This window comes from Musa acuminata, chromosome BXJ2-4, assembly GCF_036884655.1.
Source record: "Musa acuminata AAA Group cultivar baxijiao chromosome BXJ2-4, Cavendish_Baxijiao_AAA, whole genome shotgun sequence".
Lineage (NCBI taxonomy): Eukaryota > Viridiplantae > Streptophyta > Magnoliopsida > Zingiberales > Musaceae > Musa > Musa acuminata.
The window spans coordinates 42,630,054-42,653,947 of record NC_088341.1 but is presented as its reverse complement, the minus strand read 5'-3'; the positions used below and the strand labels follow the sequence as shown (position 1 = coordinate 42,653,947).

Here is a 23,894-nt window from a genome sequence, read left to right as displayed (position 1 = left end):
TAATATTATTAATTAGATTTGATAATAGTTTTATTTTTAAAAAAAATTAGAAGGATATGAAAAACGCATAGATTCTTCACCCTCCACCCCATTAGGGATTCCCCCTCACCCCATAATGATCCCTACTTCTCACCATTCTGAAATTTATCTCCTCCAACTAAATTTGCTCAAAGATTTTTTCACCGCACAAGTATAAATTTTCCGTAACTGAGTTTTTGGATCATTCTACGCCATGTAACAAACACTACAGACTGGATGTTGATAAACTTGCCTAGATCTGGTTAAAAGGTTGACATGTCAATATATTCAGCCAAAGACAACACAGTATACGAAGCAAAGGTCCCAAATATTTGTTCCTGCGAGTAACTTGGATTTCACTCATTAAATTCTGCCTTGGATCAGACAGCTCCTGTGGTTCCTCAAATAAACAGTAGGCTTCACTGAAGTAATGGGTAAGAGTAAAATCCTTGAAAATTTAGGGTAAGAATATATGAAAGAAAACAGGCTAATCATAAATCCCGTAGCACCTGCAGAATACCTAATAAAATTTTAAAAAAGAAAGAAATAAAGAAACATGCAAAGGATAATAGAGACGAAGAACAATTAGAAGATGCTTTTTTTTTTCTCTCTTAATTTACTAACAAGTATACATACAGCATTGACAAGGCTCAAAGTGCCTCACCAACATTGCACATCCAATTTGAAAGAGTAACAGTAGATTAGGGTCGATGATTTACAACGTTGGAGCAAAATACAAACAGAATGGCAGAGGATCATTTGACGATCGTGGTGGCACAAAATGCAAACACGGAATCAATTTCCATATCATCTGTACCGGATGGCCTCGCAAAGAGTATACAGAAGTACAGATGGAGCAATTTTCCAGATTGTCTCTGGCTCTTCTAACATATTAAGGTGCTAATATATGGTTTCATCCTTCAACCATCAACCATCAACCATCTCAACTCTTCATGACAAGGAAGCTGCAAGATTTAGATGACTGTCAAAGTCATTCACCTGAATCTGCAATTCAACTTCAAATACAAAGTCAGCACACGAGTGTACTCATTACATACAAAAGAAATAATTTTTTACATAATATGACACCAAGTTTGTGTAAGAGATGCAGCAGTAGATTAAGAGAAAAAAATATAATTCTTTACAAAAAGTCTTGACTACTTGTAAGTGTCCAACATTTTTATTTAGATGAAATAGCAATCTTATAAGACATTAGAAACCATAAAATAAGAATCAGCAAAGATCCCATAATTCCAATAATTGGCAACCTCAACCATCGCTAGGCCCATACAAAATACATTTAATTCAAAAGGACTCTGATCAATGAGATGCATGAAATACAAGGACTTCAGACTGTTGGATTATTATGAGCAAACTGCATGGAGGTTATAAATGACAAATGATTAGACCAATTTCAGAAAAGAAATTGCAGTTCTTACACGCGCACACGCACATGCGCACACACACACACAAATATATATATATATATATATATATATATATATATATAATCATTTTGCGGCAAAACATAAGTCTACTTACCAGCATAAAACTCGATGGACCTTGCACATGAGAAACTTGCATCCACTTCTTATATCTCCAATGAACAAAGAATGATTGTACAGTTGCAACTTCCATTATTTACCATATAAAATTAGTTTTTTTTTATGTCGTTGGGGATGATATAACCATGCCAGAACCAACCAAAAAACAAACATAATCTGGCTGACTAATCCTGTAAGTCAACTAGCATTTGCATGGTTAGGAATTGAAGGACCAGAACTAAGATTTTGTGTTGGCCCAAACTTAATTTGATCTCTCAAGACCTGAAGAGGCATATCAGACAGCATAGGTTGCTTCTCATAAGGATCCCAAAGATTACCGTGTCTGAACCTGCCAAACTGTGAGCTGAGAATGTCAGCTTCAGATGCCATTCTTTCCCAAATTTTTGGTGAGCCTTGCTGTGTTCCAGGTAAATAATTGAGTTTTGATTCATGGTAGATGATCCCACTAGCACAGATATCATTTGTACATTTTGATAAGCAAGTGGATCCATCATGATCACGAGCCCCCTGTTTTGATTGACCAAATGGAATGGCACCATAGCCACCTGTCAGAGGTGTGGATGCACCTGAGGCAGTTCTAGGACTTGAAATTGGAGAAGGGGACATCCTTCCGTTGATATGCTGTGGAGATCTGGAACTCAATAGAGGGCTTCCAATTGGAGAGACTGGACAAGATATGTACCTTGCACGGGCATCGCTGCAATCAGAAGAAAGAAAAAGGAATCAGAAGAGTTATCTTATTTACTTAGAAAATACACAAGAAAATCATGATAAATACCAAGAATATTTTTAAATAACCAGACAAGATGTTTGGTGCAGAGAGCTGTAAATTTGAAAAAATCCCTAAACTATTACTTTCAGCCCTGAAAACAAACCTCATGTAAACCAGTGCTCTAAAGTGCAAAAAATAGTCATATCTCAATCTAATTTCTCCATTCATAAATTAGCTGATTACCAAATTTCACCAAATAGGAATCAAAATAATAATTCTTTAGTTGTAGGGAAAAAAATGAAAAGCATGAGATTGACTGAACTTTCTGAAATTCTGTGAAGACAACATATGCCACAAGTCAGAATGTCAGATCTCAATTTAGTTTCACCAATCATATATTAGTTATTAACAGATTTCTCAAAAAGAGTCTTGGGGATAATAACACATTCGGAGCAAATAAAATGACAACCATAAGATTAAACCAAGAATGTTTTTAAATAATCAGACAAGATGTTTGGTGCAGAGAGCTGTAAATTTGAAAATAAAACCCAAAACTATAATTTTAGCCCTGAAAACAAACCTCATGTGACCTATGCAAAAGCAGTGCTCTGAAGTGCAAAAAACAGTCATATCTCAATCTAATTTCTCCATTCATAAATTAGCTGATTACCAAAGTTCACAAAATAGGTAATAAAAATAATAATTCTTTAGCTATAGGGAAAAAAATTAAAAGCATAAGACTGAAGAACTTTCTGAAATTCTGCAAAGACAGCATGTGCTAATAGTCAGATCTCAATTTAGTTTCACCAATCATATATAAGTTCATTAACATATTTCTCAAAAGAGGTAATGGTGACAATAACACAATCGTATCAAACACAATGAAAAAGCATCAGATTAAACAAGGATTCTGAAGTCCCAAAAAGACAACATATGATTCCTGGATAGATTGCACAACTTCAGGAATTAGCATGTGAAAAAAAGCATAAACAAAATCATTATTTGACATGATTAAAAAGCAGTGCATTTCCTTTAGCTTAAAAAGAAACATCATGTCATCCTTGCAAAACATAGCTCAATGACAATAAAAAGCTGACACCAAATACTTGGGACAATACAGTTTCGTTGTTGTTGTTGTAGACATGTGCAATCAACGGACTATCCTCATTGCTACTAAAAAATTGGTATCAAAAGCATATTAGAACCAGGGATTTAAATAGGCGCTCAGGCGCGAGGCGAGGCGCCGCCTGGGTGCTCGCCCGAATGCAAGCGCTAGGCACTTCGGGCGAGCGCCCGATTCAATTAGGTGAACCGAACCGGTTTAAGGCTGGTTCGGTTTGTAGTTTCTTACCTCAAAAACCACGCTTCACACCCGTGCGACCCCGAGGAACCCTAGCGCTGCTTCTACCTCCGCTACCGACACTTTCTGCCACTATCTTCACCGCAGACGTAGTGGACCGAGCCTTCCTCTGTTGTCGACGGACGAGTCCGACGACCCCCGTAGCTTCTGCTGTCGCTTCCTTCCACTGTCGAGGGAGAGGACCCTAGGTTCCTCCGCCACCGACGGACGCCCTCTGGAACTTCCGTTTCTGCCACTGCTGCTATCTGCAGCTTCCGCCGTTACCACTGCTACTGTCCACAGCTTTCGCCGCTGTCACTGGTACTGTCCACAGCTTCCTTCGTTGTCGCTACTACTGTCCACAACTTCCCCCGCTGCAGGCTGCTGTCGTTCACAACACTGACGCAACTATCTTAAAATAATCCTCCGTCGCTACTGCTATCTCCCTTTGTTACTATTAAGGTTTTTTTCTCCTCTCTCTAACTTTAAGTAATATACTGTTAACAGTATATTTTTAATTTAAGCAACAATCATTGGTTTCCTTCACAATACGATTTAATCTGAGGCAAAAATGTCAACAACTTTTACCAGGAATAAAATGCACAAAAAAAAATGAAGCATGTCAGCTTTTTTACAATCAAGTGAAAACTTTCACCTTGAGAAGCTACAACAATATTCAGATTGCACTAGAATTACTAATTTATAAATTCAACCAAAACCCTTTTTGCATTTAGTTCTGGTAGTGCCGCAAAAACATACAGGGAATGCTTTTAGAAACTGAAATTAATTTTACATCTTATTTCCTGTCTGGAAGATCTCTTTATAAGAACAAACAGAAAAGAACAAGCGGAAAAGTGCATGGACAAATTTATTTGTCTTTTAAGTTAATAAAGAAGGCCAAAACAGAGCAAAAAAAGCAATTTACCTCATTGCTATGGTAGATATTCCAGCTCTTATACGATGTATTGACGTTCCTTCCACGTCCAGAGAAGACAAATTTCTTGCATGGCCAACAGTCTGGAATTTTAATAATAACTTCATGAAGATTGGTAGAGAAAACTTGATAAGGTTTCCGAGAATCATTTAAGATCAAAGCAGATGCAAAATGGAGCAAGAACAGAAACAATATGGAGAATAAAATTATATTCTACAAATCTAACACAAAACAATTCCATTATTACAACCCATGAAAATCATATAACAGGACCTAAATCCAAGATTCATAATGATTGAATCCTCTCATTGCTACCCAAAGAAAGATATAAAAAATAATTATGTAATAGTAATCAGATGAATTTTTTGTTGCATGCAACAAATGTGGACGTATTATCAGCTCTTAAAGGGATCTCCCAGGTTAGTCTAACTGAAAATGTTTAAATCCGGTAGCATACAAATTTGGTAAAACCTATCAATTTGGTGCATAGTCCCCTGTTGGAACAATGAACCATAAATAAACCTAATTGCTCCTGAAAGGCGGAGTATATAGCCTTGTAAAGCCACAGGAAGCTTGCAACTATAGAAGTACAGGCAGCTCTAAATTTTAGCAGATATATGATATTTAAATACTGATGTAATCAACATTCAAGAAATTGGTAGTTACATGTAAAACTCTTAGAATCATGGTAGCAAGTACCAAACATCACTTTTCACATCATCATGGTGGTTGTACATTCTGTTCAATTTGGGAGTGTCCAACAGCAAGCAGGCTCAGCAAAATCTATAATAGAAGAGTTTGGTATTTTCCATCTTATGCATATGCATTCGTGGCATATTTGACACACAAGATGGGGGAGGATATATGAGTCTCTGTAGAACTGCAAGCTGCCCTTTTAAGATCTGGCATCTACTCCTTTTGTATCATTGACATCATCAGATCTTAAAACTAGGAAAATAGTATCTTGTAAACATTTCTGCTTGAATAAAAATTCAACTAAAAAGCAATGATGATAATAGAAGAAAAGGGAATAAAAGCAAAAAGAAATGAAAGGAAAAAGACATTTGAAACAAGTGCATTCTAGTTCTATTTATTTGTTTCTCCAATTCATAGAAGTCTCACACAGTCACACCCCAGCTTTTCTTTATCGAAATGCTCAATCAAAACTCATTTGGCTAGGTAATACAGCTCTCCTATACACAGCGACATACATTAAGAAACACAATAAAATAATTGGCTCCAAATTCTACTAAATAGAGCTCAATGGGACAAATGTCCATGTAACTGGCCCTAAATGTGTGTTTTCTTTTTTTAGCTAAAAAAGTCAAAGGCCTACTTTGTATCCCCCATGCAACAATTTTCTTTTTAGAGTTTTTAAAAGAACTAAATAAACAACTTCATCCATCTAATGTGATAACCCATGTGGAAAACATACTGTACTTTGTCCTGATTTATAGGCAGAAGATCAAAGTTCAATTGAACAATGAAACCCCAATTTTGCAATGATTCATGGAGAAATGATTTGATGTTTGGGAGGAAATTGGTGGGAGATGAGATAGAGGTTTGTGATGTAGGTCAGCCTCAAAGACAGAGAAAGCCAATTAGGGTAAGTCTCAGGTCACTATTACTCCCGTTCCTACTTCCAACATTGATTGCACGCCAAGAGCTCAGAAATTGTTAAGGGAAAAGGAAAGCATGAGACTGAGACAAACGATAATCCGACCTAGCAAACCATGTGGGATGAGACTAACTAACATGGGCAATTCAATAAGACAAAATGGTTTCAATCACAGTTTCCCAACCATATATCTTGCTTTTCTTTTTCTTTTGAAAGACACCAAAAGCATGATCATCATAGAGTCAGTTGACCCAACCAGGATGTGTTTCAACAATGTACCTAAATCCTAAGAGATGAAAAGTACAGGGAAGAACAGCTAAAGCAAGGGTCAGTTCCAAAAATGAATCTTGAAGAAAATAAATTACAAACAATTGATAAATAGTTTCCCAACATCTTGCTTTCCTTTTTCTTTCGAAATATACCAAAAGCATGGTCATAATAGAGTAGGTTGGTTGGATGTGCTTCAAAAATGTACATAAATCCTAAGAGATGAGAAGTCCAGGGAAGAGCAGCTAAAACAAGGGTCAATTCCAAAAATGAATCTTGAAGAAAATAAATTACAACCCAGTGATAAATACTTAGTGTGTAAGAAGGGCAACATATTAAGATGCATACGACTCAATTTAATAAGAATAAGAAGCAAAAACATTTATATCAATCCTAAACTAGGCCAGAAACTTCTTGGGGTTCTTATAGAAAGTAGCAGCTTGCACATGTCGAATCTCAAACTCAGACTTCCTATGTATTATTAAAATTACATAAATTAGACAAAAAAAGGAAGTTCTTCACCTCCACCAGATGACAACTACCATCAGCACAGTGATTTAAAAAGCGTTAGGGTCAAAAGGCACCAAGGTCCCAAAACATCCGAGGCGCTAAGCGCTCATCCGAACGAAGCAAGACGTTCTGAAATATTAAAATATAAATATATATATAATATAATTAAAAATTTATTTAAATAAAAATATGACATTAAATTAAAAATCTACTATTAACAATATATTACTTACTATTAACAGTAGTTAGAGGGGGAGAAAAAAACTGTTAATAGTAACAGAAGGGTATAAAAGGGTCACTGACAGTGGAAACCAACAGTGGAAAGTGACAGCAATAGCGGTGAGAAGGCAGCGATGAAAAGCTAGCAACAACAATGGCGGAGGATTAGTTTAAGACATTTGTAGCAATATTGCGAACAGCAGCAACGGTAGCGGTAGAAGCTACGGGCAGCAATAGCGGCAGCGGTGGAAACTGTGGGCAGCAGCAGCAGCAGCGGTGGAAGCTGTGGGCAGCAGCGGCAGCAGCAGTAGAAGCTCCAGAGGGCGTCCGTCAGTGGCGGAGGAACCTGCGGTCCTCTCTCTCGACAATGGAAGGAACTGCACATCGAGCAACAATGGAAGGAAGCTACGGTCTCTTGTTAAGCCGTCGGACCCGTCCGTCAATGGCAGAGCAAGGCTCGATCTGTTGCGTCTACGGCGGAGGCAGAACCAGTGCTAGGGTTGGCTCAGGGTCGAGCGGGCATGAAGGTGGCTTTTGAGGATAAGAAACTGCATTACTAACTATTTTTGAACCAAACCAGACTTAAAAGTCTAGTTCGGTTGCCTTATTTGAACCGGGCGCTCGCCCAAAGCACCCGGCGCCTAGGTTCGAGTGAGCGCCCAGGCGGCGCCTCATTGAAGCACACCGCCTGGTCCACACACAAGGTGCTCGGGCCTCGCCTCACCTGAGGACCTATTTAAATCACTGCATCTGCATATATATAAATCATCAATCTCACATAGCAAGAGGCAGCTAACAAACTTATGTAACTTCAGTGAAGCCAAACCTTACAAGCATCAAAGCCATTATTTCCTACTCGCAAAGACATTAATAGATGTAATGAAGCACATGAAGGGCAGCGTATATTCATACCTTAGTATTTGCTCCACCTAAAACACCACTTGACAAATCTAAAGGTTCAGAATTAATAACAGATTTCTCCAGAGAAGCTGCATTTTTCACAAATGGGTGTTGTAAAAGCTCAGCTGCAGTAGGACGTTTGGATGGCTCACGCTGAAGACAACGCCTTATGAAATCCTTGCCATCATCAGATAGGTGATCAGGGATTGTTGGAAGCTCCTTACTGTTTCCAATTTTGAACATTGCTGCAATCTAGTGCCACCAGGTGACATGTAAGTTTCTCAAAGATTACAATCGCCAAGACAGAAGCACTGACATGACTATGCTTTATAAATGTTCAGTTTCTTCTTATATGAAATTCAATATGTAGGTAGCTTATATATGTGCAACTCATCTTGTAACTTCAGTTCCCAAGTGAAATAAATGCAGAGGCCATCTCATAAAATAAGTTAACATCATGTTCTGTCACTGGCTGACTGGGTTCACATGAGCCGGCTAGTGCAATCAGGTGAGATATGTTAAAGGTGATAACGTGTTGATCAAACAACCAAAACAGCTATTACCTCAAGAACATGTTGGGGAAAGGACTAACAAATATTTGTCACCAGCATAATACAATTACCAGTGAACATTGTTATGTCATTAATAAAGTTCTCTTGGTAAGTTTACTATCAAAAGCTCTCTAAAAAATTGACATATTGAGAGAGACAAAGGATCTAAAGTCCACATTAGAAGTATGCCCACAGCTTATCAGTTGCAGAGTTGCAGAGCACCCCATAAGAAGCTAAAAGATGTTCCAAAGGTTTCTACAGTGTTCTGGCACCTTAAAGATCCAAGAATTCTACCATACTCCATTATGTGGAGACTTTCATGTATTTTAGGATGAGTTATTCATGTGGACAAGCATCTCAACAATTCTGATGATGAAGCTACATACACCAAATGTGATAGTTCCATATTTTATTAAATGAATATCTCACTAAGCAAAGTTACCCTCTGCATTTTGGAAGAAAACAATATTGGGTAAAGAAGATAAAGGAAGCAACTACATCCAACTCTATTTTAATTGTAAGCACAGAAACCACAACGAGAAATGCTATTATTTGAGACTTCTATGGAACTGCTACTATTTAAGACTCACCATGCTACGAACAAAAAAGATTTTTTTTTTCTCTATTAGGAGATGCTTAATGAGGAAACTTCTTTGCCTGCTGGGGTATTTCTGCATAAATTGAACCTCCCTAGACTTAAAGCAAAAACTTTTAAGTATGTCTGATTCTTATATATAATAATAATATCATTTGCAACAACAGAAAAATCAACTAATATAAACTGAGGTCCCATAGTACATGAATTCAACTAATATAAAGTACAGCAACCGGCACGAAGAGAAAGATTATTAAGTTATGAATTCACTTGATTTACCACCACAAATTTTCAGACATGTACTAAAATGAGTGTTCCGTAGATAAAAGCAAATGATTATAAAAGATGAGTATCCTGCGTAAAACATATGTTCATACTTCATACTATTACTGTACATATGCTAGGTAGATATGACTACTAATACATAAAACCAAATGATGATTAGAGTTGTTGATCCTGCTTGAATGTCTCATCAGTAACTATATATCTTAAGCTCTAAAGATCAAGTACCAACCCCTTCATACTGGCTCCAAGGTGGTTTTGATGTAGCCATTTCCAAAACAGTACACCCTAGGCTCCAGATATCGACAGCAAGATTACATCCATTCAAATTCTTGATGACCTAACCGCACGAAGTCAGGAATCAACACTAGAGGAATCCGCTTGGCAAATCAAATATGAAAGGTAAAAGAACCACTTGTAGAGTATAACATACCTCAGGAGCCATCCAGTAAGGACTTCCCTTGAATGATAGCGGACATGATTGTCCAGTAATCTTAGAAGAAATAAAACATTAAGAGATAGTATAATGTTCAGTAAGTAAATAATATACTTCTTTCAGCATTTTCAAAAATCAATTCCATATAGAATAACTTTGAACTATGGCATGAAAGAATTTTCAAGATATTAGAAGAGTAGTTTAAACAAAATACTGGAAATTTTGATACCAATCATATTTATCCATGGAATGCTGGAATGCACTACAAGTATGGGGAAGAACATGCCCCAAACTGGCATGACATCTTAGGTTGATCCTGATTCTTAATTTACAGTCTGCATAACTATACTTCCCAATGAAGATATGGTTGCACAAGGTGCACAGACAGTTTAATTTACAATGTAATAAGCATTATTTTTTAGCATAGATTGATGTCTAGAGATACATCATTCACATTCAGGGCACTATAGCTGTGATAATCACACTAGACATGAATTCCTCACACTATCTCTTGCTTTCATCTTATGGTAACAACATCAGACAATAAAATAAATGGTACAAATAACATGTCAATCTTATGGATATTAGGAATATTTGCATTTGGAATGGTGATTCTCCACATAAAACATCCTATAAATCATGTAAAAGAACACAATTAGCTGCTACTGCTGCTGATACTGAAAGTAATATGCAGCTAAGATGCAGTAAGACAAAGCTATGGGGCCACTTTCCACAAAATGGTATCATTGTCAAAAATAAACACTTCAAAGAGTCATGCAGCACCAATTTAAATGACCAAGCAAGTTTTTCCTTAGGTTGTTGGAAGCAGACATGTGTCAAGTGAAAATATCACTAAATCTATTTAGCATAAAAAATCAAACAGGAAAATAGGAATATCTAGCATTCATCTCTATAGAAATAGATATATTTCATTTGATATAAGCTAAACAAAAATTGCTAAAAGCATTTTAGAGTTTTGCATGTCAATTACATAAACTTCCATGAAAAGAGAACATGCATAAGTGAGCTAAATATCGAATATTATCATATAACTACAAAATAAATTACTTAAATGATGTTTGCTTCAAGTTAATAATGTTAAAATCTTACATGTTTTGCCATCCCAAAATCTGCCAGCTTAACACGGCCATTTGGATCTACCAATATATTTGCACCTTTAATGTCCCTGAACAGTAATGACCACTATATCAGAAGCAGAAAGGTAATCTACGATTGTAACATCACTTTCTTTCGTTCATGAAATTAAATCGATCACTAAAATGAATAAGCAAATATTAATCATACCTATGGACTGTATTCTTAGCATGCAAATATGCTAGTCCTGAGAGAATTTGCTGCGTATAACTCCGAATTGCTGGCTCACCAAACTGACCATACTCCTGAAGAAGTTTATGTATGGAACCACCAGATACATACTCCAGGTAAATATAAAGTTTGTCTTCAATCTGTTCAAAGAAAAAAAAAAGGCTAAATCAAGCCACAGATATACACAGTAGACTGCTAGTTCTTACTATCTATAAGGTCAATGCCTTAAGAGGCCACCTCAAGTGAGATGTGAACACGGATTAGTAAACATAAAGTTATATCCTTCTCAACATCAGTAACAAGCCAAGAGATAAAAGAATAGTGGCATCATGTAGCTGCCTAGCTGGTAGCTGTAGAACAAGGTCAAAATGTATTCACCGATGAATCTTTACCTAATACAAACGTGGGCTAACAGTCTGAGAAGTTAGTGGCTAAAAGCATGATCTAGAAGAGCTAAATCACAGGAGAGGTAACAAATAGCGAACCCAGCATAAAGGCTTCTAGTTTTATACAATGTTCAATGATGAGATCCCCAATTCAGGGTTTTCAAGGCTAAAGGCCCAGTTAGGGAGACCATGACTATAGTTATTCTGTATATATATATATATATATATATATATATATATATATATATATACACACACACAAGGTATGTAATTTCGAATAATATCGCCCGGTACGGGCAGTACATACCGGTCCGTCAGCTGACCGGTACACGGACCGCCTATTACCGGACGGAACGATATATATATATATATATATATATATATATATATATATATATATATATATATATATATATATATATATATAAACGAGGCGATGTCGCCCTGCGTGGGAGAAGGAAAAGGCGACGTCGCTGAGGCGATGCAACGTCGCCTTTTATAAAAAACGTATATATAAATATATATATAATCTTTTATATATAAATATATTTATTAATTTATATATATATATATATATATATATATATATATAAATATAAACGAGGCGACGTCGCCCCGCCTGGGAGAAGAGAGAGGCGACATCGCTTCGGTGACGTCACCGAAATATATATATATACACACACACACACACACACACACACACATATATATATATATATATATATATGTATGTATGTATATGTATATGTATATATATACATATACATATACATATATATGTGTGTATATATGTATGTATGTATGCATGTATATGTGTATGAATATACATATACATATATATATATATATATATATACACACACACACACACATATATATATATATATATATATATATATATATATATATATATATGTATGTATATGTATATATATACATATACATATACATATATATGTGTGTGTATATATGTATGTATGTATGCATGTATATGTGTATGAATATACATATATATATGTATATATATGTACACACACACACACACACACACACATATATATATATATATATAACTTCAGAAATGTACAAGCTGAGATTGCAATTTCCATGATGTAATGCAATATCTGCTAATCTTGTATGGTTCTGTTTGACTGGAACAAATTGCCCACATTTAAACCAAAGAATAATGCCCAGTGACTATAGAGGACTAAATATATCTGCTGGCTGAGGTTGTAATAGTAATTCAAAGTGGCTACGAATCTACAGAGGCACTTCAGCATAAACATATCAAGATTCCCAGTGCTAAAATATTTCAAGAGTCTATAGATAACGTCTCAGTCTACTTATCAAACTTGTGTAGATTATACTTATAGGACTAAGGATAATGTGCTGATAAAAGTAAAATTAATTGGTAATATTACAAGCTCCAATGGTCTGTGTGTGCAGATGGGCAGTACTTGGTTCCCACAAGAAGTGTATTTATACATGAACTGTCCTTCATTTGATATATATGTCTACATGAGGAAAGATTTGAACATTAGAACAGGAATGATACAAGATAAAATCACAAAGTATCAATGCAAAATGACATGAAAAGGGAAATCTCCTGCTGAATTTCCTAAGGTATCATAACTTCTCATGACTTGTATATATTTCTATATAGCTTCAAGAAACACAATATTGACTACTGACAACTGACAACTGATATATAACACATTTACACCATTTTTTTGCTAAATACCCCATCATATAGGAGATAAAGAGTTTAAATAGACTTGTAGAATATGAAACCATTTAGATTTGATGGAAAACTATGTAGGTCAAAAGAATGACATGCAATAATGGATAAAGAAAATCAAGGATCGCATTAGTCTAGAAATTTCAAGAGAGTTGGTAATACCATCTCGCAGCCATAATACTGCACTATATTTGGATGCCGCAATCGACTCAAAAGAAATATTTCCTGCCGAAAAAAGACTACATTTGAAAAAAAAAATAATAATAATAATAAATCAACATATCATTCAGTGCTCATCATGCAGTACCCTTGGTAGGGTAATGATACTCACTTGTCCCAAGTGTTTCACACTTTCTTTTGACTTTGCGTCATCCATGAACAGGGTTACCTCCTTCATTGCACACATTTCACCACTCTCACTGCCACAAATGAAATAAAGATAGCTAGCACAAACAAAGCCTAAACAAGTTTGAGTACAGAGAATGACAATCACAAAGAAAAGATCAAGATAGTAAATAAAAATAAATACGACCAATATCAAATAAAGAGGCTCGGATCTACATAATAGAACATTAATTTTCCAGATCAATCAACTCATTCCCAGATGTCTATCTGATCCACATACTTCAGCTTTTCATTTAAGGTCACATCCTTCATTGGACTGGCAGTTGGTAATTATATATGGTCACCACCCAAATATCAAGACCAATGATTTACTAATTTCATGGTTCTCTCAAACAGTCTGTCTCCCTAGTAATTGCCTTAACATGGTAAATCACTGGACAAATCAACTAATAACATAAATCTACCTCTGATTCAAAACAAGACCAGTTATAATATGCTCAGATAGCTTTGATACAACTGATTCACATACAGGAGATAGCCAGTTAAGAAGAATGATATGTCATGGAAGGACACAAAAAGTGTTTTCTCAAGAGGCACATGGGGCATCACCGTCAACATACAGAGACAGGTGATATCCTTCCACTCTCAGCTTATCAACACAGATGTGCAACACAAGAATCATCATCCTTGGATTTCTTTTTCCACACAATTGTCCCACCAACTATGTTCATGCTAATCTCGACATTCCAGGAATCCTTAAAACTTTAGATGTTAACATTGACCTTGGCAGTAAAGAACAATTGTCACCTTCAATTCATTGCCCTTTATAGTTCCCATTCTAGATATAAACAAACTGCACATTATTACAATTGGTGGTCTTTTGTTAACACAAAAAAAATATTCTTTGGCAATGAATTTGTCAAGTCCAGACCTTGCCAACCTTATCCAGTTCAATGATACAGACAATTAGATAATCATTTATCCACAATATTCCTAGAACAGTAACACAACTTTATAATAGTAAGAGATGTACCTATTAAAACCAACATAAACATGTCCAAATGTGCCACGACCAATTAATTTTCCTTTCTTCCACCGTGATCCAGGGCTTGTTGGATTATCTGTCCTTCCAGGGCTACGAGATATGGGAGAAGTAGCTGTTGCTGAATTGTTTGGAAGAAAGGGAGAGCTGCGAGAAACATTTATTGGTGGTAGAGGCAATCTATGACTTGTAGGTGATTCTGGTGCTGTGCCTCCTGCCCGTGGATGCAATGGAGAGACAGTTCCACTATGTATCCTAGAACTAGGACCAGGACTTGTCATTCTTGGGCTAGGTATAGGAGAACATTCTGGGCTGCCCCTACTATGCTGCCAAAACTGTCCCAGCATATCTCCACCCATTGAATTATGTCCAGAAGTCTGTCCTGAACCTGGACTGGAGCACTGGCCAGATCCAACAAAAGTTACATCTGTATGAGGCTTTGTTGCCCAAAAAGCTGAAGTCGGCACCTGCTCAGGGCATAAAACTCTCATTGGACTTCTAGAAGGACTTGACATAGAACTATCTGGGGCACTTCCCAAAGCACCATTCCGAGGAATTTGTATATTGGATCGATAACTATTTGGAACACCCCATTTTGGTGATGCAGACGTAATTTGGTTTCCCAAAAACAAAGTTGTCGGCTTTGACATCTCCTTTGGGCTCCTCTGGGTAGCAGAGATACGATCCTTATGCACCGCACTTCAAACAGAAAAGAAAAACATGAGGTAGGTTAACCTCTAAATTTGACATGTCAATAAGGTAAGATGGAAAAATCAGCATCCAGATAGCATTCATTAGATTGTAAGGTACACACCTGTAATGATGATCTATAACAGTTCTGTTATTATTCTCAAAATCATTGCCCACAGGGCTGTGAAGTTGAGAATCGCCTGGGTCATCACTATCAATAGAGCAATTGCTGGAAACAGATGCAGTAGCCAAATCACCATCAAGATTAGCAGCATCTGGCCCTTTCATAATGCGATGAGGCTTTGGAAGGGGTAAATGCAGCTGTGGTTTGCCACGCTTTTCCAAAATTGGCTTTGATATACTGACTTCAGACGGTGTGCGTGTAATGCATGAAGGCATCTCAGGAAGAGGAAGTGGCTGGGCATTTGGTCTACCTGCAAAACTTTGACAGCGAGACACATGCTTGGAGGGTGACGTAGATCGTGATTCTGCTCTTGATGTGTAGCCCTTTTCTGTAGTTATGTCACTGCTACGTCTCTGAATCCTCCTTGATTTTGAACTGCCTTTCTGTTCAGTTGAACTTATGAATCGATGCAATGTGTCAATGAAATTTTCCTTCACTGTTTTCTTCTTTGCATCCTTAGATGAAGATTTTCCCCACAATGCAAGCATTTTGATTGATATCACTAAATTATTCCAGGTTTATCAACTACTAGCAGTCATAACAGATAACTTTAAAAGTCACCAAAAGAAACTTGGCTTGCTTCAAGTAAAAGCCTTAATCCTAAATGGTAGCATTCAGCAACAAAGGACTTCTCAATGAAGCAGCCTGCCAAAAGGAGGACCTTTACTGATTAGTAGTTCCTTTAAATTTAGTAGGAATGCATGATGGTAAAAGGGGAAAAAGCTCTGCAGCCTTTAGTTTCTAAAGGTGGCCAGAATGAGCTTCAAAGATTATCATCACCTATGATTTCTGCCATTACAATCTTTAGTACTGCAATGCTGTACTAACTATGCATAATCAAAATCCAAGTTGAGCATGACATTTGAAATGCTTCTGTCATTGTTGATTTTGTCTTTGGACAAAGACAAGTACAACTTCTTTCAAGTGCAGCAATGATAGAATCACATGAATTGGCTCCTAACATGTTTCCTGCTAACAATTTACCAAAGGCATATAACGAAACAAAAAATCTCGGTAGACAAGCAAAGTAACAGATTATTTATGATGCTCATATTTGAATATGGTCAGAATCAAGTAAAAGATATTGCTCGAGAAGCCTTAGGAAAAATAAGACCCAACATCCATAGTATTATTCACGCTGATCCAAAACTCCTTGTGTTGATCGCCGCAATAGTCCAAGAACAATGTTCCATCCCAACATAAGACCCACAAAGCCTTTCTTTTAACTTACTCAATGTTGACAGAAACCACAAAAACAATTTGAATAACTTTTATGGACCTATATTCACTTTCATTGAAACAGGTAACTATAAAAGAATATGTTTTCTCCAACTAAAGGCAACCTCAATCTAAGCAAGTGTCAAAATCGAAAGAAATATCCAATGACAACATCAAAGAACTGAATGCAACATTATCAACCCAAAAAATAAGCAACGACGACGTCAAGAACTCCACCATAATCTACAATTTAGGCGACTTCACACACAAACCAAAAGACACTAAGATAAGCCCTTATGTGACGATGGTTGAACACATGGTCGCATTTCAACCTAAGGCTACAATTATTTTCAGTTGAATCAACATCTTATAAAGCAGATGTGGTCAAATCTTGATCAGTCTTCCCCTTCCTCTACATTTCGTAATCAGCAAGCCATACGGATTCAATTTAAAAATACCACTACATTTTAAGCAGTCTCAATAAAAAAAAGAAATCGCACCGCCTCACATAGTCATAGATCCGAAAGCTAAGAGAAACCGGCCAAATCAAGAAAATAACTTGAAATAACACAAAATCCCTTAAATGCTCAGAAAGGAAAAGGATTACCCTCACTCGGGTGAACGAACGAACCACTCCCAGACGGCACTCACAGGAAGCCAAACTCAACGAGATTCACCCGCGAATCGGCGACAAAAACCCTCGCGAATCCCTTCAATTCGGACTCAACTAGGAAACTTCCTGACGCCAACACCTGCCGGTAGCGACTGGCCTTCTTCTCCCGCAATCCTTGCTGCGGATTGGCCGCTGGCGTCGCCCCCCGATCTCCCTCTCTCTGAGGTCGAGCACGCCCTGGAGGAAAGCGAAGATGGCGTGGAAAATGAAAACCCTAGAAAAGGAGCTGAGGTCGCACGGATCGAGAGGATGAGGACGGTTCGAAGAAGACCACAAAGACGCAGGAGGAGATTGAGATAGGAATCGAGAACGTAAAGCAAAGAGAAAAAGAGAAGGGTTTGTACTCTCTTTCTCTCTCTCTCTCTCTCTCTCTCTCTCTCGGGAACAAAGTGCTAAGAATAATGATGCTTTTCGTACTCGATTAAACAACGTAATAAGTCACCTTCACTATTATTCGATAGAGCATATGGGTCCCACACCGTGATGTGTTCCAACCAATTAAGAAATAGGTACATGACAGGGACCAAAGAAACCGTGTGAGAAAAGCTCCGCTCGTTCTAAGAAATGAAATGGCGGAAGGGAGTATAATAGGACGTAAGCGACGAAGAAATCCCTCTTCGGAGGACTCGAATAATTGACCCATCGTCTCGTGGCGTCAAAATACTACGTAATCCATAGGGGGCCCCACAAGAAATCCTGGGCAGTGAAAGGGAGAAGTAGGAAGCGCGAGTGAAAGACGCCGATGCTCGCAAGGGTTTCGATTAGGGGGGCTTCGATAAGACAGCACTGGTTTATGTGAGTGGGCTTTTTTTTCTTTTTTTTCTGCGGAAAATAAATTAGTTTATTTCCCAATAAAAGTCTCCCCTTTTTCTTATATTTTCTGTGGAAAATAATTAGTTTTATGTGAGAGTAATTGATTTGGACTCGTGATGTTATGGAAAGGCTTATGGAAATTGGTCTATCTCATATAGATCAATCTATAGTAACTCTATTAATAATAATTTTAAACAAAGAAAAAATAATATTAATTCGAGAAACTCTTTGAAATTAATTTTCCATGGACTAATATTTGTTTTATTAGCTATAAAAGGGTTGGTAATATTATAAAATGTTCATTTAGAGTGGGCTCAAACTATTTTGGATTTATTAATTTAATGAACTAATACTTGTATCATTATTAGATTAATATTTAGTTGAACTAATATTTAATGAACTATGTTGATTTCAAGATGCAAGACTATGCAACACAAAAAATTATAATTCGAGTATTTTATGTATGGATTAACGACAATGTCATGTTGCCACACTGATATGAATTGGAATATACCTCAATCCAGCAAATGTGAAATCATCCTCAATAGTCTTGCTTGTCTATAAAGGAATCTCTCATAGTTTGTTTATTCCTTCGTGTGATGTGTTCTAAGGTGCCAATGTTAGCGGAGTAGCAAAAGTCAACGCTCCAAATACATATCCAATTAAATAATATGATAGTGATGGAAGGGAAGATGAAGCTTTGGGATGTAGAATATTTCTACCTACTCTTCCACTTGACCTAAGTCACAAGCTAAAGGTAGAAACTAGCTGGAGTCTTGGCATCTTGATGCAGATTTGTCTATGGGAGTTGGCCTACTAGAGTATGGGTCAATGTCAAGGTCAACCACTTTGGAAAATTGAGAATTGAACTACTTCATTTTAAGTCAATGTCAATCGCTTTAGAAATTGGAATATATTAAGACGACTAATAATTATTGGATAGAAGAGGAAGATGACCTAACATTTATGTTACCGTCATGACATATATCGATGTAATATATACTATTCTTTTTTTAATAAATTATATTTTTATTACATAGATGCAAGGAAAATCCTATCGATCAGAGAATATTCTTATTTATTATTATAAAATATATATAATATTTTTATTTTTTATTTTTAATATATATATATATATATATCAATAAAACCACACATAAGGTTTTATGTCTCTTAAGGATAGATAATATGCTCTATTTCTATATCTCTGAGTGGTTTGAATTTTGCTCATTGTATTTTAATTTAGTCGGTAAAGACTCTCTCATATTATCTTCTCAAATCTTCGTAAGATCTTATATTTATCTCTAAGTTTGAACTAAATAATTATTATTTTTCCATTATACTCATCCAAACTTGATTAACAAATATCCTAACCCAACTTAAATAGACAATGATATCAGTATTTATTTTCAAACTCAATAAAGTACTATCAGCATATATTTCAAATCCAATTCAGATAAAATCCATCTCAAATGCTATAAAATAGATAGTCTACCAGCTATTTATTGTATAATTATCCTACTAATTAAGCTATCATCTCCTTCATGACAAAATTTGAGATCAATAGGCCCAACATTTAAAACCCAAAAATGACTTGAAGAGTGTGAAGTTTGGGTCTGCTCAACTTGTTTGCTTAAGTTGCCTATAACCATAAATGTTCCACAACACATTTGAGCTTTTAGTGATAGCATTGCTCAATCAAGATGAACATTGACAGAACATTTCCCCAAGTTCTTTTCATCAGAAAGCAAATGTGATTGTACAACAGTCAACTGGTGCTGCTATGTGGAATTTGTTATCCTTCACACTGCTCATTAGATTTGGTGTCACCAAAGTCAGTCTCTTACCAGCTTAGTTCAAGAAGATTCCTGTTTATACTTGCTCTGAAGCCAAAGCTAAACCATGAATGAGACCAAAATATGTGGGAACAACTTAGCATAGTCAAATTTGGTTGGCAAAAGTATTAGTCATATCCTAAAATCTAATAGAACTCATCATGAAAGAAAGATCTTTTATAATAAAAACCAAAGCAAACCCAATACTGTCACTTGAAGCTGATTAATTGGCAAACTATTTGAAATAGCTTATAAGAACTTGATGAATATATTATTATTAATTTTGTATTTTGAGACGATGATGATAGTGCTTTAATCTTAATAAATTAATGAATTAATCATCATATGAAATTTGATTATGATAACTGATATTATAACTCACATAATATAGAACGCGATGAAGATCATGAAAGAATTTATATGATATTAGACATGATGAAAAGTCTAAGTATCTAATGGGATCATAATAAATGGTATCAAAATGATAATTAATTCGCGGAAGAGTTACCATTCAGTTTAGTCTTATCTCGATATAAATTTTCTTTTCGGAGAAAAATATTCAGAATAAATTCTGCATAAACAAAGAAGAATGGAGAGCTGTGCAGGAAACAAAATGGATCATTCCACTTGCAGACCTCTTACAGTGCTACAGAGAGCAATACCTCAATACATTCCCACTCTTTCATCATGTAAAGAAAGTGAAAGACATGCACAAACGCCTCAAACTACCACCACACAGTACAGTAGCAGGGCAGCTGCCAAGAGCTCACAAAGCTCACCAGCCTCATCAGCACTCGGGAGTGAGGGAGTGATCCCTGCTGTAATCCTTGCAGTAGTTGTAGACCAGGTGGTTTCTCTGAACCCACTGCATCGCTGCGCGCTGCTGAGGGCTGAGGCCGTAGCCGGACGGGGAGGACGGCACCGGCCGGCACCCGGCCGGTGCGAAGGCCGAGCACCCTCTTATCTTGAAGCCGGTGAACGTTGAGACGAAGGGCTGGTACCTGTAGTCGGCCTTGTACTTGCCGTTCTCTGTTGCCCAGGACGATGCATCCCAAATGGAGCCGTACACCCACATTGGCCGATCAGGGAACGTTGCTTCCACCTTCCTCGCGTACCTCCTTATCGGCACATCATCGACAAAGAAGCTGCACACATGGTGGATGAAGATATGGATGTTCAGTAGCTGAATGAGCTCTGGCAGAACTAAACAAGTCTTACATGATCTCTTCAGGGTTCCAGAGAATGCCATAGTGGTGGAAGTCAGCCGCGGGGTCGAACCAGAGGTGGAACCTCATCTCCCTGCCAATGATCCGGCCGTCGCCGCTTCCCCTGACATACACATTGGTCTGCAGAGTGTATGGCTTACCGGGGATCGTGCCCAGGAACTCGATATCCACCTCGTCATGGAACCCCGGGTGAGCTTGATCGTTCGACAGCTACAAGTAGAGTCACCCATGCATGAGTTCAAGCGGATGCGTTGATGGATCGAATGAAGAAGAAAGTGATTGCTCTGACATACGTAGAAAGCTGTATTCACTCCGGCGGTGTAGCCACGTTGGAGCTTGATCGAAGCTCCGAAGTAGCCGTTTCGGTATGGGCGGGTCGACTTGAATCCACTTCCTACACAGATTCTTCCATTCTTAGTTTAGCAGAAAGAGCATTTGCTAGATCGAAAGAGAGACTGGTCATTTAGTAACAGTGGCAGCAGCATCAGACCTGAGCTTCTATCAAGCCAGATTGTTACAGAGGATTGATCCTGGGAGACTGATTGGTGCTGAGGTCCCCAGAGGTTACTGTAGCCTTGGGAGAATTTCAATGGCTTGATCCCAGAACTTGGGTAGTAGCCTGGAGAGGGCTGGGCATTAATGGAGTGGAACATGAGGAGGACAAGGAATTGGATAAGGAGAGCCATGCAAGCTTAAAGGGAGATGGCATAGGGGGGGGGGGGGGTTTAGTGGTGGAGAGAGTGTAAGCTAGTACACATGGTATATATAGGAATATTGTGGGTGTTCCACCCTACGGAGATGCATATGATTAATGAGCAGACTGGCTGGAGATTACAGAATAAAGATGAAGACAAAGTAGGGAATTAGATTGCAATCTTCAGGTGATGTTTGGTAAGATGGTAATGGAAGTTCCCAACTGAACTTTTCTGTAGCAGAATGTAGCATATATTAAGTTGGTTGATTTGGTACTGATGGAAGTCACTGTATAAAGTGTGATCATTTGAAGCAGGATTAACGATGGAGCATAAATTCTTGGACTAAAAGAATGTGTAGCTTTGATTCATAAAAAAATATGGGGATACTGTTTAAAATGATATCTATAATATGTTCAGAGTTTGGCAATTAATCACTTTTAGAGCACTTTTTTTGGGCCACACTGGAGCAAAATAAAGGATTTAAGATTTTGTTCAGTTCTTAGTCTAAACTTGAGTTTCAGAAGTTTATTATTCAATGTTGGATGTTGATACTGTAGATATATGCACATCAAATTTTGTCAGATTAATGCTTTTGTTTTGTTCTGATTTCTTTTAATGAGACATTGACCTAAAAAAGAACCAGTTAATTACTCCTGACACCATTTTTAACATATCGAATTGATTAAAATGCAGTTATTAGAAGTTGGCATTTAGCAGATTCCAATGAATCACAGACATTGTTATTCTTTATATTGGTACTTACTGGAGTATGTCTAAGGAGATTTCTTGGCTCAAGATAATGTCAAACTATGCTTTGGCATCACTTATGAATTGGCAAACAGATAAAAATGCAAATGGTAAGGAACTCTACAATATAAACATAAAATAAATAGTCCAAACATTTTGAGAGTTTACCCTCTTATGATTTTTTTCAATAAAATGCCTTTACAACTCCAAGAAGGTTAATTCACTGGGCCAAAATCCTCTTTTCCACCCTGTAAGAACAACATCATTCAGATCATTCTCACTGTTCTGGTGGGAACAGGCAACAAAATTTTGATTCTGACAACAGTTTAATCCTATTTAAGGTCAACCTTTGAAGCCATGATAAGTGTTCTGCATTGTGATACAGGTTATTACAATTCAAGTTTACAGAAACAAACTCTGCGATAACAAATAATTGATGCACCCAACTGCTCTTTTTTCTTTCTTTTAGATACAAGTCAACCCAAGCATTCAATTCAGCATCAACCCATCTGCATTCAGCTCCATAACCAACATTCAGAATCTAGCTAAACTACACTACATGACAATTGAGTATCGTGCCAACAGTTGCGAGTGGCGGTGCATACTGTATCAACATCGGTAGGTGAGTACAGCCGACATTGCCATTCATGATGCTGAATAAATGCTCCAAGGACCACAACAGCAGAATTGATCGTGGACCAGAGTTTACTTCGATGGATTGTTTCCTATGAAGCTCTCTTAACATTTGTGGCACCACCTTCTTCTGCACTAACCTCAGCTTTCACCATCAAAAGTCCTACAGATATAAGCTTTGAAACTTAAATGTCCAATTTAGTTGATCCCTTGAGCAAATGACACAGAGAGAGATGATCACAGAGTCAGCTGGTATGCCCCCATCAGAATGCTTGTTATAAGCCTGTCAATTGGACCTACTTTGGCTACTTTGTTCCAATACCCTCTGCTAGTTCAGCTGTCAACTTCATGTTATATTTGTTGCACATGAATGAATTGATAAGAGTCTTTCCTCACT

The 23,894-nt window shown here is 37.1% G+C and overlaps 2 protein-coding genes across 4 annotated transcripts; both read right to left on the bottom strand.

The window, feature by feature from the left end:
* Positions 1-587: 587 nt before the first annotated feature.
* On the bottom strand, positions 588-17,917 carry LOC135611015 (mitogen-activated protein kinase kinase kinase YODA-like). 3 transcript variants are annotated; one of them, XM_065106231.1, is made up of 13 exons: positions 17,483-17,917; positions 15,598-16,302; positions 14,775-15,482; positions 13,728-13,815; positions 13,559-13,621; positions 11,252-11,412; positions 11,057-11,132; positions 9,944-10,003; positions 9,743-9,850; positions 8,095-8,334; positions 4,560-4,669; positions 1,561-2,280; positions 588-1,034 (listed from the first exon to the last, which is right to left on the bottom strand). In XM_065106231.1, exons 2-12 carry the CDS (start codon positions 16,143-16,145, stop codon positions 1,761-1,763), a joined length of 2,682 nt encoding a protein of 893 aa, XP_064962303.1. In that variant the 5' UTR covers positions 16,146-16,302; positions 17,483-17,917; the 3' UTR covers positions 588-1,034; positions 1,561-1,760. The 3 variants fall into 3 exon arrangements, with proteins under 3 accessions (XP_064962303.1, XP_064962302.1, XP_064962304.1); XM_065106230.1 differs by having other exon boundaries at positions 588-1,023; XM_065106232.1 differs by having other exon boundaries at positions 588-1,023; positions 4,560-4,651.
* A 2,877-nt stretch (positions 17,918-20,794) lies between these two features.
* LOC103982742 (probable xyloglucan endotransglucosylase/hydrolase protein 32) lies at positions 20,795-22,136 on the bottom strand. The gene is made up of 4 exons (XM_009399745.3): positions 21,913-22,136; positions 21,716-21,816; positions 21,415-21,632; positions 20,795-21,341 (listed from the first exon to the last, which is right to left on the bottom strand). The coding sequence occupies exons 1-4, from the start codon at positions 22,106-22,108 to the stop codon at positions 20,984-20,986; spliced, it is 873 nt and encodes a 290-aa protein (XP_009398020.2). The 5' UTR covers positions 22,109-22,136; the 3' UTR covers positions 20,795-20,983.
* Between the last annotated feature and the right edge of the window lie 1,758 nt (positions 22,137-23,894).